At 48.5% G+C, this 19,127-nt stretch overlaps 1 protein-coding gene across 4 annotated transcripts; it reads right to left on the reverse strand.

The window, feature by feature from the left end:
- Window positions 1-74: 74 nt before the first annotated feature.
- On the reverse strand, window positions 75-18,819 carry dzip1 (DAZ interacting zinc finger protein 1). Of its 4 annotated transcripts, none has more exons than XM_030354944.1 (19): window positions 18,445-18,819; window positions 17,435-17,622; window positions 15,926-16,585; window positions 13,184-13,268; window positions 12,685-12,800; window positions 11,293-11,451; window positions 10,342-10,479; window positions 9,932-9,994; window positions 9,448-9,576; window positions 7,280-7,331; window positions 7,044-7,094; window positions 6,253-6,324; window positions 4,751-4,968; window positions 4,007-4,217; window positions 2,631-2,805; window positions 2,019-2,437; window positions 1,542-1,681; window positions 1,074-1,245; window positions 75-379 (listed from the first exon to the last, which is right to left on the reverse strand). In XM_030354944.1, the coding sequence occupies exons 2-19, from the start codon at window positions 17,435-17,437 to the stop codon at window positions 294-296; spliced, it is 2,949 nt and encodes a 982-aa protein (XP_030210804.1). In that variant the 5' UTR covers window positions 17,438-17,622; window positions 18,445-18,819; the 3' UTR covers window positions 75-293. The 4 variants fall into 4 exon arrangements, with proteins under 4 accessions (XP_030210804.1, XP_030210807.1, XP_030210805.1 ...); XM_030354947.1 differs by having other exon boundaries at window positions 17,393-17,622; window positions 18,445-18,817; XM_030354945.1 differs by lacking the exon at window positions 18,445-18,819 and adding an exon at window positions 18,295-18,424.
- Between the last annotated feature and the right edge of the window lie 308 nt (window positions 18,820-19,127).

A 19,127-nucleotide genomic window follows, 5' to 3' on the forward strand; every position in this document is an offset into this window, starting at 1 on the left:
CCTTCTCCCTAAACGTCTCATGTCGTTCTTTTACATTATTTTTTGTTGTTTTTGAACATTCAATGGACAGAATGGAAATATTTAATGGAACAAAGAGCCCAATTTATTGCTTGTATGAATGTATAAAGGAGAAAATCACCAACAAAAATCTACAAAAAAGATTCTGTCACATATATATCGGACACTATAAAAGCAGTACCTATTGGGTAGAATAATCTCATAAATCATATATAAAGGGGTCATCAAAGACATTCCAGGGTTCATGTGGGGTCAGAACTGTAGGGTGTGCAATGCTAAATGTCTTCTGAGTCGCTGAAGTCGCTGAGTGAGATCAGGCTGCTCTTCAGCGTGCTGCCGGCCCCCGCGGTGTCCGTCACTCCTGAGAAACACACGACCAAAACAAATGAGCTACGAGGGAATCTGTTAATTAATATATAATATAATAAATAAACCCCCATCTATGGACTGTAACACCCCCCACCCTCCATGAGATCCTCACTGGACTATAACTTCTACCTTTGAGTGCAATATCACTTTGTCACTTGATTTGTTTATCATTATCCTTTTAATACACTTAGTCATTTTAACCTGTTTAAGTCTTACCAGCACTTTATGTTCTGTGAATATTTGAATGTTACATATATTTATATGTCCACTCCACCGCGAGCCAAGGTAACGAAGGGCCTTTAATATATGCACTGATGCTGTGTTTATTGAATGACCATAAAGCAAGTCTTTAAGTCTAAGTCTAACTATGTCATTTTTTTCATCTGCAGCTGTTTACTCCATTAAAACATAGAATGCTTCTCAAGGAATAAATCACAACTGTCACGTGTCAATCCATACAGGGATTATTTTGCTATGAATCGATTTTTTTTCTGGGTAAATCTTTAAATAGCTTCATATCAATTATTTAGCTATAACTGTAGCTACATCTCAAGCCACTAGAGGCTAATGGAAAACGTACATAGGTTTAACTAAAATAAATAAAAGTACAGCGAGGCAATACAAATCTAGAAGTATTTAAACATGTTCACAAATATTTCATGACAAATTGTGGTGTGGCCCCTTACCGGATTTCTGTCCCTTGCCCGTGGAGGTTCCCCAGACGCTAGTGCTGGACGAGTCCAGACTCTTCCTGGTCGGTGGGGGCCCCTTGGGGCCCGACTTGGGGAGAGCCAGGATGTGACCCGGCTCCTCCAGGGACGACACCGCCCAATCACTGCTCTCCTCTAGATCTGTGTACTAAAAATAAAATATAAATATTTAACAGAAGAACTCAATATGAAAAATATCTAAAGAATGTACAGTAGGTCTGTTTGTGAGGAATAATTTATTAAAAAATATATATAGAAAGTAATACAAATAAAACTATATGGCAAATTGCTCTTTAGATTCTTTATTTATTCTCTACTCCTACTTTTTATTCCCATTGTGAAGTTCCGGTGAGTGTCTAGATATCACTAATCAAACAAAGTGTGTTATTATGAAAGGCACAGCGTCTTGCAACCACTGGTCTCGAGAAGAAAAGGGGCCCTCACCAGTAGCTCCTGAACTACATCCTCCTCCTCTGTTTTCTTTGTACTCTTCGGTGCGACGTTCACGCCCCCTGCTGGCCGTCGCCCGCCTCTCTCCGCCAGCTTGTTCTCCACTTTCACAGCCAACTCCCGCACCGTGGCCTCTGATTGGTTGAAAGTGAACCGAGCTAATCAGGTTAAGCAAGATTTTATTTTTTCGATGGTTAACATCAATGGATTTTCTTTTTTTAGCTAAAAAAAATTGAAGCACATTTAAAATATTTTTTTGCAGTTTCAGGATCAGGACTTTTATTAACCTCGTCAATAGTTCTGATCGTTATTGTCCTTTAATTTAAACAAAAAATAAAATAGGGAAGCTATGATATTGAAGTGATAGTTGTGTGTTCACATACCTTTGTCACGAATCATGAATCATGAATCGACCTAATGTGAGCCAAAAACAAACATTATCCAATGGTACACAACACTTTCAGCACTCACGTTTCACCGCGGGTCTCTTGTCCGTGCTGCCGTTCCGGTCCTCATAAGACTGTAGCCGCTTGGGGTCGATCTCTTGCAGCACGCTAACCTCCGACCAGTCGTCGTCATCGCTGTCCGGTGCCTTAACGGCCGCCGCCTTCACGACGTTCCCGGCTGGTGCCCGTTGCTGATTGGGCGTGGAGGCGAGTGCGGGCCGCGCTGGAGTCTGCTGCCGTGCGACCGGGCTGGGTCTGCCGGCTGTTTTCTGGAGCACAACGGGGGCCCGCTGAGGTCTGGAGGCTTGCGGGGACCGGCCCCTAGGGTCCTGAGAGCGCCCGCGCATCCTTCTTAGATCCTCCTCGTCCTCTTCCTCGTCGTCATCCTCACTGTCCTCTTCCTCCTCTGAGTCTTCGTCTGAGCTGAAAGGAGGTGTCCTGAAGCTGAGAGTCGAGACGCATGATTAGCTTCAGTGCGATTAGCACTGCTAGCATTAGCACGGTTAGCATAATTGCTAGATTCATCATGTTACTTCCGCTGCTTATTATGAGAATTCCCATGCAAAGCCACGTCCCAGTGAATCTCGTGTTTTAGCGTAGACGACAGTGCGACCACTACTGTTGTCGTTTTCCATACTTGGGTACGGCAGCCTTGGCCGGGTTCCTGGCTCTGCTGGTCAAGGTCTTCGGTTGGTCGACAGTACTGGTCCTGGGTGTTGGCTGGGGGGTCTTGGACTGTTTCGCCGGAGGTCCAGACATCACCTGAGTAACCCTGGAGGGGAGGCTACTGGACCGAGGTCTGTTTTGACTCGCTGGACACACAAACACACACACCCAAACACACACACACAAAGTAAGTACCATTTTGTGGATCAGCAGTGAGTCAGTGGAGCTTTGCTAGGTCGTTAAAGAAAATAAGTTAGTGTTAGTCTAAGATAGAGCTTCATAAAAGAGTGTGTTCAGTGTGATCACAACAAATTACCGCATTCCTTTCTAAAAAGCGCTTAAGGACTTGGCTAGACACAGTTGGCTTATTTGTTTAACTCATTAGCGGGGACTAACTCACCTGAAGTGTCTAAGTACTGTTTGATAACTGGTATTGAACTATGTAGGCTCTGTCTTGGAAGTTTGAAAGCCAAGAAGTCAATTGTTTTTATTTTACATTTGGTTAGCGCAGCAGCTCCAAACCTTTGCTCGTGACTCCAAAATCCCTTTTTTCCACATAGTTTTAAGATCCGCGCATGATATTAAAGATTACATATTATACCACCAGGGTTGGAGTGTGATTAGCTGTTACAAGCCGTTTTGAAAATCTGCCCCTTCTTGCATCACAAGTGGGCGTTTCCACTTAGATGTATAACGGATAGATGATCACTCGTCAAGCCTACCTAGTGGACTGAAGCAAACGTTGCTCATAGATAGCATACCTATCTATCAGGCACACATCTAGGTGGACACGCCCACTTGTGATGTCAGAAGAGGCAGATTTTCAAAACGACTTGTAACGGCTAATCACACTCACACCTGGGGGAAGGGCCGTCGGACTGCGGGGACAAAGGGGACAGTTGTGGGGGGGCCCAAGGCAGAGAGGGGGCCCAAAAAAATCTTTTACCTTTTGGCCAGTCCCCCCCCCCCCCCCCGTCAACAATCGCTCGCCCCGTCCCCCGTCCCCCGTCAACAATCGCCCCCCCGTCAACAATCGCTCCGGACCCGACCCCCCCCCCCGTCAACAATCGCTCCGGACCCACCCCCCCCCCCCCCGTCAACAACCTGGCGCAGGGGGGCCCATCAGTACCTATAGTATAGGGGCCCAGGATTTGGTGCTACGGCCCTGCCTGGGGGTATACTATGTCATGTTTAATCCCAATGCCAATGAAAGAGTAGTCGTTTGCAGATCACTATGACTTCAGGGTTAAGCAACCTAAACCCTTTATGTTTTCAAAGGGACAGACATGCATAGATGATGGCGCCTCTAACAGGGGTCCCTCACGACTCCATCATCAGTCCCCGTACCTTGAGCGGCGGCCCTGGCCTTGGCCCGCAGCGAGCCATTGGCGGCGGGCTCGCTGCCCCGGCGGCGGTCCTGAAGCCTCTGTTCCAGGTCGCGGACCACCTCCTCGCGGTGGCGCCAGTACTGCGGCACCTCGCGGGCCGCGCTCTCCCGCGCCGAGACCACCTGGGACAGGATGCCGCTCAGCTCCTTGCTCTTCAGACCACTCTGCCCCTGGAGAGGAAACAAAGGACACCCACACACAATAAATTACTTTTCTTTGTTTGTCGGTAAACTGTGTGACAATGACGATCAAAAGGTCTGCGATGTTGGCGCCATTGTTATGACCATTGATTGTCCTTCATGAAGTTTTTGATTACATTAACAAACAGTAACAGAAATAACAAACAGTATGTGGGCAGCCTATAACCTTAGCCTTGTTTGAGCAACATCTAGGTAGCATGTAGCGTACCACATTGAGGTTTATAGCTAGAAGTGTACAATCACCTCAACAATCTTTTTTTGAAATTCATTTTAAATCTTACGATTTTAAGCCAAATCCAACGCTACTTGTAGCTAAGGCTTGCGAGTTGGAACCACTGTTTGATCAAATCGAGGAGAGACGGTTCCCACTGTTCGACCTTCCAGACCGCTACGGCCCTTAAATGACCTGCATCCAAAATTTGCTGCGGGTCTCTTAAAAACGTCATGACGAAAACATTACACAAACACAGGTGTTCTGATGAGCGTAGCTGAGCGTAGCATACCGGCCGGAGCCCCAGGTCCTCCAGCTTCTCGGCCAGGGCGAGCTCCAGTGCGGGCCGCAGCTCTCTCCTGAGGCTGGGGTTCCTCCGCAGGGCGGCCGGCGTCAGCCTCTCCCGCCGCTCCGGAGCCGGAGCCGGAGTCGCCGCCGCCGCCGCCTCGGGTCTCCTGCTCTCCGCCGACACCACCGGGGGGCGCCTCTTCTCCGAGACGCTGCTGGAGTCTGGGAACAACGACAGAAACAAAGGGACACCACGGCACAATGACTCATCCATCCGCCATCCCAGTTATCCAATTAGGGAAGCAATTCACAAATGAGTACACTAATGGGCGCCTGCTCTTAACCGGAAAATGCAGAGTGCCAATTCATTTGTTAAAGGGGACAAGATCTATCCAACACACATCTAGGTGGTCACGCCCACTTGTGATGTCAGAAGAGGTCGATTGTCTAAACGGCTTGTAACGGCTAATCACACTCACTGGTCACACCTGGTGGTATGATATGGCACCTTTAAAGACGTATTCTACTTCTTCTTCTTATTATTATTATAAACGGGTATGATGTTGATAAGCCCTTGACAAGCCTTTGCAGTTTACCGGCCAACCAGTTGGCACAGTCCACTCGGTAGGCTGGCAGGCATCCATGTTTGATGTCACCCGTGGAGAGGATGGACTTTGGAAGGGTGAGTCACCCTAACACCCGAAAGGTAAAATAGGGGCCCGTTAATGCGTACATCATGTGTTCATCTGGGTTGGAACGACGGGCGTCTGATCGCACACACACACACACACACACAAACACACACTGCGACGATGAGCACAGAATGAGATCACCACGACAATATGCACGCGCAATCCGCAACAGTTCCATATTGCACAGAAAGCTCTGTGTGGACGTCCATAGCTGACCATGTGTGGATGAGGATGTGGAGGGAGGGAGGGAGGTTTGGTGGTTGGAGGGTGGCAAAGGCGAGACACGAAGAACAAAACGGCACCAGATGACTTCCAGAAGTCTTTCACCGCATGAATGGACATAAATGGTAAATGCAATTATGACTGCATTTACATAGCGCTTTTATCCAAAGCGCTTTACAATATTGACTGACATTCACCAATTCATGCACCAATTCACACACAGACGGTAGCGTCAGCCATGCAGGGCGACACTAGGCGAACTAGGAACCTTGCGGTTACCAGCCAACCTGCTGAGCAACTGCCGGCCCCGAATGAAATAGCGAGAGCCGACGTGAGGATCACAGACACCGAGAAGCATCAACATACATGATGCTCCACCAACCACCCCGCCTGTTTTTCACACAAAAACAGGATGGCTGTTGGGTGGGGTGGGGGTGGCATGTCTCTGAGTATACTTCGACCCCCGGGGGGGGGGAGACCCCAGAACCTGAGCAATCGGAGACTGGATGAAACAGTGAACTGACCATGCAGAAGAGAACGTGCACATGGAGGAGGAGGTGGAGGAGGCGGAGCAACCTCGCGCACGCTTTACCTCTGTCCTCCTCCGACATCTCCTGTATCGGATCCAGGGAATGGCACGGAGGAGCCGGGGGCGCGGCCTCCTCTGATGGGACGGCCCCGAGCGGGATCACAAAAATGTTTCAGGGGACAAGGAGAAGTTGGGGAGGAGGAGAAGGAGGGGTGAGGAGGAGGAGTTGGGGTGAGGAGGAGAAGGAGGGGTGAGGAGGAGGGGGAGGAGGAGGAGGAGAACGGTGGAGTAGGAGAAGGGAGGAGGAGGAGAAGGGGGTGAAGGAGGAATTGGGGGAGGGAAAGTGGGAGGAGGAGAAGGGGAGAGGATAAGAAAAGTGGGAAGAGGAGAAGGGGGAGAAAAGTGGGAGGAGGAGAAGGAGAAGGAGAGGGGGGAGGAGGATGAAGGAGAAGGGGAGGAGGAAGAGGAGAAGGGGAGGAGGAGGAGGAGAAGGAGAGGGGGGAGGAGGATGAAGGAGAAGGGGAGGAGGAAGAGGAGAAGGGGAGGAGGAGGAGGAGAAGGAGAGGGGGGAGGAGGATGAAGGAGAAGGGGAGGAGGAAGAGGAGAAGGGGAGGAGGAGGAGGAGAAGGAGAGGGGGGAGGAGGATGAAGGAGAAGGGGAGGAGGAAGAGGAGAAGGGGTGTGCGTTTTTTGGTGCGGTTCTCTTTCCGTTTTTGTACATTGCATCCTCATCCTCCCGCATCCAAGCTCCTTCTTAACCAATCACAGGGTGTTAGGAGACGTCGCAGTTGGGTTAGCGTAGCGCAAAAGCTAACATTTCGTCTGATGAATTTCAGTGTTTTCCTTTTGACTTACCGCGGACAATTCGCTTGTGTCTCGGTTCTGGTGGGGTCGCCGTGACGATGACTAATACAAAGAGAGAGAAAGAGAGAGAGGGGATGAGTGTACTGTCACCGTCGATACAGCTGCCATATGCATCTAAATAACTTATGGAGTGATCTAAATAGATGATGGAGTCATCATCCAGATACATGATGGACTCGTCTCAACACAAGATGGAGTCATTTCAACACATGATGGAGGGTCCTTACCTGGTACCTCCACTATCTTGGTGACCGGCTGTTGGGAGGATATGTTCCTAATCTGCAGAAGAAGAAAATGAGAGGATGGCCGTAATTGGTTAGAAACACCCAGGGTTGTTGCTTAGGGAACAGCTCTAAAGGGGCCCGGTATATTGGACTATACTATTCACACACGCATGTTATTTAGGCTTTATTGCGCTTTTAGGACAAGCTGGTAACCAAACTAAACCGATTCGTTCAACCTGCCACCGAGCTGCAACCTAAGACAAAAAAGAACAGAGGCAAGGCTTCAGAATGCATTTACATTTGAAGGCAGTCCCATTACTAGTCAATAACGTTCCAAGGCTGTGAGTAATTTTCGATAAAGGGACCTTTAACTGTTCTGAATCAATGCACTACAAATCCAACATTAAGAACTATGGTGAAAAACATCTATCAACCATGTTTCCTTGACAACGCTAAAACAATAAGCTCAATGCACTACGAAGAAGACTTTAGTTACAGCTGATTGAGTCGATAAAATCGTCAGGATTAACCCTTACAGGTTGCATTATTATTAGAAATAATATACTGTATGTTGTGGTTTATTCTTATTATATTTCATCCTTACACAAGTCCTTCGTTACATCTGTTGTATCTGAACATGCTTGTCTGATAGAGGAGAGCGTATTATGAATGACAGAGTGTTGCTGTAGGATAACACGGGAAATCTCAGCCAGCGAGTCCAAATACAGGATATCCTGAACAAGACCCGGAACACCAGCTTGCTTCCTGACCAGTGCACAAAGAGGAGTGTGTCCAGTGTGGGAGTGTGTGGATAGAGCTCTGAGAGGTGATGAGGTGTGTTGCATGTGTGTGTGTATGTGTGAGTGTGTGTTTGTGTGTGTCTGTGTGTATGTGTATCTGTGTATGTGTTTGCGTGTGTTTGTGTGTGTCTGTGTGTATGTGTATCTGCTTATGTGTGTTTGTGTGTGTATGTGTGCACACCTGCTCTCTCTGAGGTGATGGTGTGTGTGTGTGTGTGTGTGTGTGTGTGTGTGTGTGTGTGTGTGTGTGTGTGTGTGTGTGTGTGTGTGTGTGTGCGTGTGTGCATGTGTGTGAGTGTGTGTACACTAGAGATGCGTGGTGGATGGGCAATTATTTTATCCGCAACCGCATCACAAACTCATCGTCCGTCCGTCAACCGTCCGCACCAACGTTCTTGAACCATTTTCAAAACTGCAACCGCCCGCCATCCGCCGGTTGCATCAAGCCTACTATATAGGCTAATGTTTTTTGCAAAGAAAAAGAAAGCCTAGATATCTAAGAAACGCCGACTCGAGCCTCCTAATTCCAAAATTCGCCAAAAGTCCACTGCACAACATTGCAACATGCATGTTCATATTTTTAATTGTACATAACCCCAAAACGTGCCTTCTTGCCTTGCAAAAAGTTTTTTCCGACAATCGTTCTTAACTGTGGATGTTATTGAACTAGAAGTTTAATTTTGTTCTGAACATCTCACTTTGCCGAATGCCACTTCTGAGTCAAATCACTCCATAATCTCTTTTAAATTCCTTATTCCACGTAGCCTGGGTATACCCATGCTGCCTTGCGTGCGATTTCATTTTATCCTGCTAGGCAGCCTGGATTCCATGGATCAGATTTTTGCCTGAGATTGGGAACCAATCACAGAAAAGAGAGGGACGGCAAGATGATGACGACGTCATTGCGACACACCGAAGCTTGTAGTTTACGGATCCAAAATGGAAGGAGACGCATTACCTTTCGATGCAGCCTTAGATAAACTCGGCGTTAAACTCTTTCATTACCCAGAAGGATGTCTTTACCCTGCTACCAACAGGCTTTGATTGGCTATGAGCTACGTAAAGACTCATATGATAGACATTCGTAGCGCCCAATAAACGGCTCCGGGCAATCGTAAACCACGCCTCAAATACGAGAAAATGAATGTGTGGTTCCCAGACCTCATCTCAATGAAGATTGAGGACTTGAGGTATGGCGTTAGCCAGGCTATATTCCACGAGTGGTAGGCTACAATGATGGGCTGTGTGTGTGTGTGTGTGTGTGTGTGTGTGTGTGTGTGTGTGTGTGTGTGTGTGTGTGTGTGTGTGTGTGTGTGTGTGTGTGTGTGTGTGTGTGTGTGTGTGTGTGTGTGTGTGTGTGTGTGTACAGACCTGCTCTCTCTGAGAGGTGATGGTGCGGTCTCTCTCCTGCAGCCTCCTCTCCATCTCCTCCAGTGACCTCTGACCCCGGCTCTGCTGCTCCCCCACCGACGACTGCATCCTGCTCAGCTCACTCAGCAGCTGCCCGGTGAACGGGTGAAAGAGTGAGGGAGGGAGTGAGAGTTGGAGTGAGTGGGAGTGGGAGTTAGTTTGCAAGTGAGTCGCTGAGAGAGGGAGGGAGTGAGTGTGAGTGAATGGGTGATTGAGAGAGTCATTTAGTGAAAGTATGCGTGAGTCAAAGTATGGGTGAGTGAATGACATTGCAGGTGATTGGGTGAGTGAGTGAGCGAGTGAGTGTAGGGGATTGAGTGAGTTAGTGAGTGTAGGAGATGAGTGAGTGTAGGTGATTGAGGGAGAGTGTAGGTGATTGAGTGAGTGAGTGTAGGTGATAGAGTGAGTGAGTGAGTTTGTAAGTGTGCGAGTGAGTGAGTGTTACCTGGTTCTTCTCTGACTCGTGTTGGCCTTTGATCTCCTGCAGTCTGGATTCCCACTTTTTATCCTGGGGGGTGGGGGACACAATGTCAATCATCTAGTCATACTGAAAATATAGCAAATAAGAAGTTGATTACCCATTCTATTTCAAAGTTCAGTTTCAACACTGATTCTCTCAAACAATAACAGAATAACTATTGCTTGTCCGATTATTGTTATGCCTTTATCCATACGACACATGTTTGACACTTTGTCACACACGCACAAAACGCTTTAGTTGCAAACATCAAAGAGCTGCGAATCTCTGTCTAAGATCCCGACGAGTAGGGGACAGCACATCCGACGCCAGGCTGAGGTGCCGCTCTAAGAGCGGGTGCGGTCGCCGCGGTAACCATGTAAACAATAGAGCAGCACCTGTTTCCTGAGCTGCTGCTCCAGCCGCTGCATGGCGTGCGCCTGGGCGTCGGCGTGGGCGTCCTGCTCCCGCTCGGGGGGGCGCTGCACGGGGCTGCTGGCCGTCTCGCGCCGCGACATCTGGCTGTGCTCCTGCTCCTACCGGGTGGGGTCAGCGAGGTCAAAGGGCGAAGAAAAAGAGGGGTTAGCGCGGTTTTAATGGGTGCACACTGGTTCGATCCTGTGTCCTGATATCAAACAAGACACGAGAATACTTTTATCTCCTCCAGAAACACAGATGGTGCCGTCTTTGGCAGTGTCCTTATTTTCCTATTTTGGCCATTTCTTACCACTGCTTGCGTTTTTTATATATATTTAGCCGATTCACCAAAATAGTAGGGTACATATTTTCATAGCCGGTTTATCGACAAAGAACTTTTGGGAATAACCGATGAATCATAACCCCGAGTTACCAGAGCCCAACGTCGTCTTTAATTTGCTTGCTTTGTCTGACAAGCAACCCAGAAGAAATAATTCATTTCATAATGATCCTTTTTATTTTTTTAAAGCATCAAGCAGCAAATTATGTATTTCCACCTGATTATAGATTGATACGGTATATAAATTTGATCTGATTAATATTCTATACATTGGGAAGTCACCACAGCTGAGTTTCCAGTGCCCAGGAGACTTTCAGAATTATAAAAACTAAATAACAGAGTTCTGTCTGCAAGATTCTTGTAAACAAAGAGATTGTTATATCCTGGCCAGCATTATTCATTAGTAGAATATATCAGGAAAAGTATGTGATTTTACAACATTACTGAAATCGATATTGATCAGCATTGACTTCAGATACGTCTAGTTGAATGTTAGGCTGTGAGATTGTTGAAATGTTTGGCTATATACAACCAGAGCGACTGGACCATGTCTAAGAGCTACGGCAGGAGTACTGGATCCTTTTCAGCTTACGATGCGAGCCTGGAAGTTCCTGGTGTAGAAGAACTCCATCTCGCGGCGGAAGCCGTCGCGGCTGTCCTCGATCTTGCGGTCCATGCGGGTCATCTCCTCCGCCTTGAAGCGCTCCAGCTCCCGCACCAGGTCCCGGTGGAGAGACTCCTGCTCCTTCTCCTGGAGGAGGGACGGACAGACACACACACACACACACACACACACACACACACACACACACACACACACACACACACACACACACACACACACACCAACACACACACACACACACACACACACACACACACACACACACACACACACACACACACACACACACACACACACACACAAGCGAAGTACATCAGCTGTTAGCAATAAAACATTTGAAGGACTCACTGTTCTTCCTCAAGGTGATTTCCTTTGATGGTTATGATGGAGACAGAGCGTTTGGAGCATTGTCGTCTTTAATCACAAATTAGGTTTGACCGCCTATTAAGCCAAGGACCAAATGCAGTGGAGTTAGACTAAGGTCCTTTCCTGGCAGGGTTAGGTTTAAGATTTAATGGTTGAAATGGAGCGCTGCCGCTTCTATTCACTATCAGATTTCCCTTCCTTTAATCTTCATGGACTCCACTTTCGGAGGAGATCTCTGGTTTGATTTAGAAGGCTTTTCGGAATTCACGTTTCAAAGAACAGGAAAGCAACGGTGACGTCCAAAGAGAGGGTCTGACAGACAAACCACAGGGAATGAGTTAACAAAGCAGTTCTTACTGTACCGACAGCGATAAAATGTTTCTCTTTCTTCTGACAAAATGGACTTTGCTTTGGTTAAAAGCATCTGCCAAAGACAGACAGACAAACTGACAGAGGGGCAGACAGACAGACAAACCGACAGAGGGGCAGACAGACAGACAAACCGACAGAGGGGCAGACAGACAGACAAACCTGACAGAGGGGCAGACAGACAGACAAACCTGACAGAGGGGCAGACAGACAGACAAACCGACAGAGGGGCAGGCAGACAGACAGAAAAACTGACAGAGGGGCAGACAGACAGACAGAAAAACCGACAAAGGGGCAGAGAGACAGACAAACCGACAGAGGGGCAGACAGACAAACAGACAAACTGACAGAGGGGCAGACAGACAGACAGACAAACTGACAGAGGGGCAGGCAGACCGACAGACCAACTGACAGAGGGGCAGACAGACAGACAGACAGACAAACTGACAGAGGGGCAGGCAGAGAGACAGACAGACAGCCAAACTGACAAAGGGGCAGGCAGACAGACAGACCAACTGACAGAGGGGCAGACAGACAGACTGACAGAGGGGCAGGCAGAGAGAGGGGCAGACAGACAGACTGACAGAGGGGCACGCAGACAGAGGGGCAGACAGACAGGCCTACCTGATCGGTCTTGGCCTGCAGGGTCTGCTGCTGCTGCACCAGCTGTTCCTTCAGGCTGCTGATCTCCTCCTTCAGGACGTCCAGCTGAGACTTCTTCTCGTTGTCTGGCCGCGATTCTGTTGGCACGGCACCATCTTTTTTAAATTAATAGTATCCTAAAGTCTCTGAATGAGTCATCTCCAGTGTATTCGCTCACATGTATTGTATCGTACGGCCATGTTATTCTTTTAATTATATTTTCACCACTTGAGGGCGCAAAAAGCCAAACCATCCCTTAAAGCTTCAACGTTATTTTTAGAAGAAAAGAATAGTCCAGGCTTCTGACCTAGATTCTCTACCACGGCAACCACAGAACCACTTAGAAAATAACAGTCAAGTGTAACTCAGGTGATCAAAGACAGCCCTAAACAGGAGCAATCGACTACACTTTTATCTAATAAAGATATGACTTTGACAAAAAGGTGATAGGAGCATAGAATCGGTTCAGGGGTCAACTTACGGATCTCCGACTCGTTGGGATGTCGGCGCTGGAGGTGGTTCTGGAGGAAGGAGGCGTTGAGGAAGGACTTGTCACAGTGGGAACACTGAGGGAGGAAGAGGAATGCGAGCGGCGTTAGCAATAACACACTGGCCTACTGGCATGGAGAGGGATTCGGATATTTATGGAGACACAGACTTTAGGCGACAAAGTGAACAGAGAAGATAGTTCTCTTAGTCTAAGCAATTGTTTGTAAAGTTATATTTTTGATAACGGCCAGATTTATTAACTTTATCTGATTTGTTTTATTTTGTTTATTTCAACTATTTGCAGTCTTTACCCTAATCTTGTATCATATATTACTTAATGCGGAATGTGGTTTATGAGAACTGTAAGTGACTTTTGATTGTGCATATTTTATTTGATGATAGTGCTGTCTTATTGACCAGGTCCTTCTTGGAAAAGAGATATTAATCTCAATGAATCTCAATGAATAAATGACAATGATTGATTGATTGATTGATTGATTGATTGACAAGGTAGATACTGAGGGAGTAAGAAACAGTGAAGGACATTGGCATTGGTAACAGTACACTGAGCAATTGGAGAAAAATGGGACACACACATTGATGATTAAGGGTCTTTATGGGGACAACGGTCAAATCGCTTCACAGGCCCACATTTATCGACACCACCTTTCACAAGAAACCTAGAGTGCGAAACCACAGGGGAGGTATTCCTTCTGCCAGGGGGGGCTAGGACTTTAGATACCCCTCCTTAAGCCTTGAAAAGTTAACAAAAACTTCTGTCATTTACACAACTGCACTTAAATGAGGATAGAGGAGGCGTGGTTAAGCTACGAGTAGAGCGTCTTGAGACCAAGCTTTTGAAGGACGGTTAGCCGTGTGTTTCCAAGGAGACAGCTAGCGCAAGTGATGCTAATATGCTGCTTGCGGCACGCGTCTCCACGCGTCTCAAAGACATAGCCGACAGCACAGAGATAATAGGCGCACACAGACACAGACACAGACACACACACAGACACACACACACACACACACACACACACACACACACACACACACACACACACACACACACACACACACACACACAGAGAGAGACACACGCATGAACACACACACTCAAGCAAGATCACACGCTGCATTAAACAGCGCCTCTCACACTGAGGGGTGACTTCATTCAATTTTAAGCCTGCTGCTATTGATATCCTGAAGCACCATATGCTAACTCCGTCTAGCTAGCTCAGACCATACCATGCTAAAATTGTTGGAATAAGATGGAAATTAGGACAAAGAAATTGAATTACCCGCTATGTTTACATGGGTAATTTACTGAGAAAAATGTAAATGACAGATAACAATGCAGAAAGTGAAAAAATGCAAACATTAATATTTAATTGAAGCAATGCCTAAAGTCAAACGTCCTGAGAGAGCACACACGCAGGGCAGCCCGGTCTCTATCAATAATTGAGCCGGTGAAAGCTGGCTAAACAACACCGCCGCAACAGCGGCACGCTAGTCCACTGCCCGGCAACCACAACTCTAACATAAAACGCGACCGTCGTTGCCTTGGCAACTGGGCTGTTCAGGTCAACACACTTGAAGGATGACAAGGCAGAGGTCGTTCTCTGAGACCAGTGGCTAAAAATAGCCAAGCGGCGGTTGTGTTGAAAATATACTAACCCAAAATCCGCTTTTAAAGAATAAAACCCATAAAAGCTCAACAAAAGGTCTCAGCGTTCATAGAGGTAGAGGGGAATGCATTAGACATCTTGAGGACTACGGTGCCCCCCCCTTATTAAGTGGATTAAAAGAAAAGACCAAACCCTTTTGTCCACCAGATTACACCATCTGCTCCTAATTCATTATCAGGCCATAAAAACAAGACCAAAGAAAAGGGTTACCCCCCTAAACATACACACTGATGAAAATAACTGAAAGCAGATTTCCTTGGGTTGGGTCTATAAAACATTAAACACTTTTTTTTGGACAGAGGCTTAAAGCCCAAAGACAGTTTGAACAAAGACAGAGCAATGACAGCATGGAGGGGGAGGGGAGGAGGGGGGAGGGGAGAATGCTTGCTCTCCATATGTACAATGTAATTGATAATACCTCAGAGACAGAGAGAGAGAGAGAGAGAGAGAGAGAGAGAGAGAGAGAGAGAGAGAGAGAGAGAGAGAGAGAGAGAGAGAGAGAGAGAGAGAGAAGGGGGACGGAGGGATGAGAGAGGGCGGGTGAGACAGGGAGAGAGGGTGAGGGAGAGAGACAGAGACAGGGAGGAGATAGAGGAAGGAAGAGGGGAGAAAGAAGGATACAGAGAGAGCGAGAGAGAGAAAGAGAGAGAGGGGGAAGGAGTGAGAAAGAGAGAGGGAGGGAGACTGAGAGATTTGAGAGAGAGAGAGAGAGAGAGAGAGAGAGAGAGAGAGAGAGAGAGAGAGAGAGAGAGAGAGAGAGAGAGAGAGAGAGATTGAGAGAGAGAGAGAGAGAGAGAGAGGGGACACAGAGAGAAACAGGGTGAAGGAGAGAGGAAGAGAGACAGAGAGAGAGAGACAAGAGAAAGAAGGAGTTAAAGATGGGGGAGACAGGAAGAGGGTGAGAAAGACAAGATAAAGGAGACAGAGAGATAGAGGGGAAATACAGGGAGAGGGGGATGGAGGAGACAGAGAGACAGAGGGAGGGAGGACAGAGGGAGAAACACCACCAGAGACCCAGACCCCCCCCCCCCCCCCCCCATCAGTACCTTATGACTCCCGACGCAGCGCGGCGCCAGCATGCTCTGCTGGGTGCGGATCACCCTCTTCCGCTGCTTCAGCTCTCCGGTCAGCGCGCGGGCCCTCTCCTCCAGGCGGGCGTGGCGCCCGGCCAGCCGCTCCCGCTCGCCGCCGGCCGCCGCCAGCCGCCCCTCGGCCGCGCGGAGGTGCTCGGCGAGCGCCGCCTGGCAGTGCAGGAGCCACTCCACCGTGAGCTGGGCCAGGCGGAAGAGCTTGGCGAGGGCGGGGTCCAGCGCGGCCCGGCAGCGCGGGCAGCGCTCGCCCTCCAGGCTGCAGAAGGCCACGGCCGTCACGTGCTGCTGCAGCGCGTCCAGGTCCAGCTCGCTGGCCACGCGGTCCACGTCGAGGGCGCCCACGCGCCGCCAGTCCACGCTCTCGCGCCGCGCGCGGAATTTGAACGGCGGCAGGTGCGGCGGAGCGGGGGCGGGCGGGGCGGGGGCCGGCGGGAGGGCGGAGGGGGTCATGGCGATGGGGTGGTGGTGGTGGTGGTGGGAGTGGGCGGAGGAGGAGGAGTCAGAGAGGAGGTGGTGCTGGAGGAGGGCGGGCGAGTCGAGGAGCGACGGGACCCCCGCGGGGGAGGGGGTGCCCTGGGGGTCGGGGTAGGGGTAGTACACGCTGTCGTGGAACGGCTGCGGGGGTGGAGACGGTGGAGGTCAGGGGGTTAGTGGTGGTGGTGTGATGGAGTAGCACGATAGTAGCACTGTGGTACAGACACGGCGTCACAATAAACTTTGGACGAAACCGTAGCAAAATGAAACCGGGAGAGGGTGAGGGTGACAAGGAGAGAGACGGAGAGAGAGTGAGATAGATGGAGGACACAGAGAGAGAGAGAGAGAGAGAGAGAGAGAGAGAGAGAGAGAGAGAGAGAGAGAGAGAGAGAGAGAGAGAGAGAGAGAGAGAGAGAGAGAGAGAGAGAGAGAGAGAGAGAGAGAGAGAGAGGGAGAGAGAGAGAGGGGGAGAGGGGGAGAGAGAGAGGGAGAGCGAGAGAGAGAGAGAGACTGCTACTATCATACGTATTAGTATGGCAGTAGTAGTGTGTTCCAGACACGGCATCCCAATTCACTTTGGAGGAAAATGTAGTAAAATGAAACAGTTTCAAAGGCTTATAGCAAATGTGTTATACACGTTATAACCAGTACAGATGAGTCCAACAATACAACAGTAAGCACCCAGAGCACACCACACAATGCACACATTTATTTATAACGAGAGAAAGAGACAGATAGGGACAGACATACAGGAGGAGAGACTATGTAAGAGAGAGAGAGAGGGAGGGAGAGAGAGAGAGAGAGAGAGAGAGAGAGAGGGGGAAGCGTGTAGACTGCACTAGATTCCACCACTGTCCTCAGATGCATAACGCAAAACATCACACACACACAAAACACCGCACACACCTCCACCTTCCCGCATGCATACATAATCGATCTCCCATCTACCTAAATCTGTCGAATCTCCCGGTGGTGTCGCATTCGTCTTACCATCTTCAGGTGATTCGCCGTGAAGGAACAACGTTGCGAGGGATACACACACCAGTCGCTATGGTGGTTGGTCGCCCCGCCCCTTTCAGTCCGACGCGCAGCGCTTCCTCGACATCATCACCATGGAGACAAGAAACCGCGTCGTCGTACTGGAGGTACGAGGAGGGAGGAGGTGGTGGAGGAGGACCCTGGGGAACAGACATGTTATCAAAACACCAGCCAGCTATCAGCACACAAATGAGTCCCCTACAGACGCAGAGGAGCGGCGCCGGAGCTCATCTTGAACCCCTGGCCGTCCAGGGAGGGGAGTCTCCTTTTCTGGGTTACCTTTCCGGGTTTCAAACCCTTGGACCAGGTGGTCTAGGGTCATTTTCAGACTGACACCGGTGTGAATGGGCTGCATGAAGCTGACCAGACCAATTACATCAGCACGGAGCGTTGCAGGCAGCCCAACGACGCTAATGCAAACATGTATAATTTAAACCCGGGTTAACAATGGACTACTTTAGTTTAGTTTGATTCCTATAGCGACACAGACAATGGCTCATCACTAGCCATGTTGTTTGTATATAGTTAGTGAGCCCTCTGGGGTGTCGGATTTCTTAATCCCCCAGACAAAGTCAAGTTGAGGCAAGCGACGTGTTGATTTTTTTTTCGTTTCTTCACTCAACTTCTGCAGCGGCACTCAGGCTCGGACTCGTTGGGGCAGAAGACGAGGCTGACTCATACCTCGTCCCGTTACTGAAATATGTGCACCCAGGGGCTAAGATTGAATCCGATAGCGTTATCATTTATAAAGATGCAATTTAAACACACACCCCGTTTTCAACTCTGCGTATGCTCAGGGAAGATGACCTCACCGGATTTTTCTTTCCAGCTCGGCGAACTAACGGGTCCGAGGAACTTCATGACCAACGAAAAACATCAAAGCAGATGCACACCCAGGGCGAACCCCTTTTGCACGTACGCCGAAATCCAATGAACAGGGACGTTAAACTTGAACCACTTACCGTTGACGTAAAGTATTTAGGTTTCTAAGGTCCGGGTGTTTTCGCTCAGTTTTTCAGAGCCGTGACCCCGCTAAGCAACGAGGTGATGACGTAGGAGGCTTCCACATTCCTGCAGCCCTGAGAAGATGGGGGAGGGGAGTCACGGAGAGGGGAGATCGGAGGGAGAGGGGAAGAGAAGGGGAAGGGGTTTGGGGGAAAGTTGTTGAATGCAAATGCCAAATAGGACGATGGAATGCACAATGAAGCTACCGGGGAAATCCAGACACTTGGCACAGCAATGTTTTACAAACAGCGTTAAGTAAGTCACCGCTGGAGTCGGAGGGAGATGGCGCCCCCTTATGGCCTAAAGATGATTTTTTTAATATAATTTTTGTTTAAAACCGAACGAATATATATATTTTATATAAATTAATGTTACATAAATCGCCTGCTAATTCAAATGCTTAGCGTTTAATTGATAGATATATTTATTTAGATTTATAAATATACGTTATATTTTCACCGTTATCCAATATTCATTTTGTATTGTGTGCTACTGCTAGTAATTTGTTACATCACTACTGAAATATCCTTACTATTGTTATAGAGTCAGTACACCACTACAGTGATGTAATAAATATAGAATGTATTAATTGCATTTGAAATTAGCTGTAAAAGGCTGTAAATCCTATTTTTTACCAGAA

This window comes from Gadus morhua, chromosome 4 (genome assembly GCF_902167405.1).
Source record: "Gadus morhua chromosome 4, gadMor3.0, whole genome shotgun sequence".
Classification (NCBI taxonomy): domain Eukaryota; kingdom Metazoa; phylum Chordata; class Actinopteri; order Gadiformes; family Gadidae; genus Gadus; species Gadus morhua.

Bases quoted from the DNA above. Each gene is read 5' to 3' on its own strand.
- dzip1 (XM_030354944.1), bottom strand. The intron at 9,995-10,341 runs GTGCTGCTCTAT...CCCACCCCCCAG, and splicing joins AGCAGCAGCTCAGGAAACAG to GATAAAAAGTGGGAATCCAG. The intron at 2,806-4,006 runs GTACGGGGACTG...TTGTGTGTCCAG, and splicing joins GGCCAGGGCCGCCGCTCAAG to CGAGTCAAAACAGACCTCGG.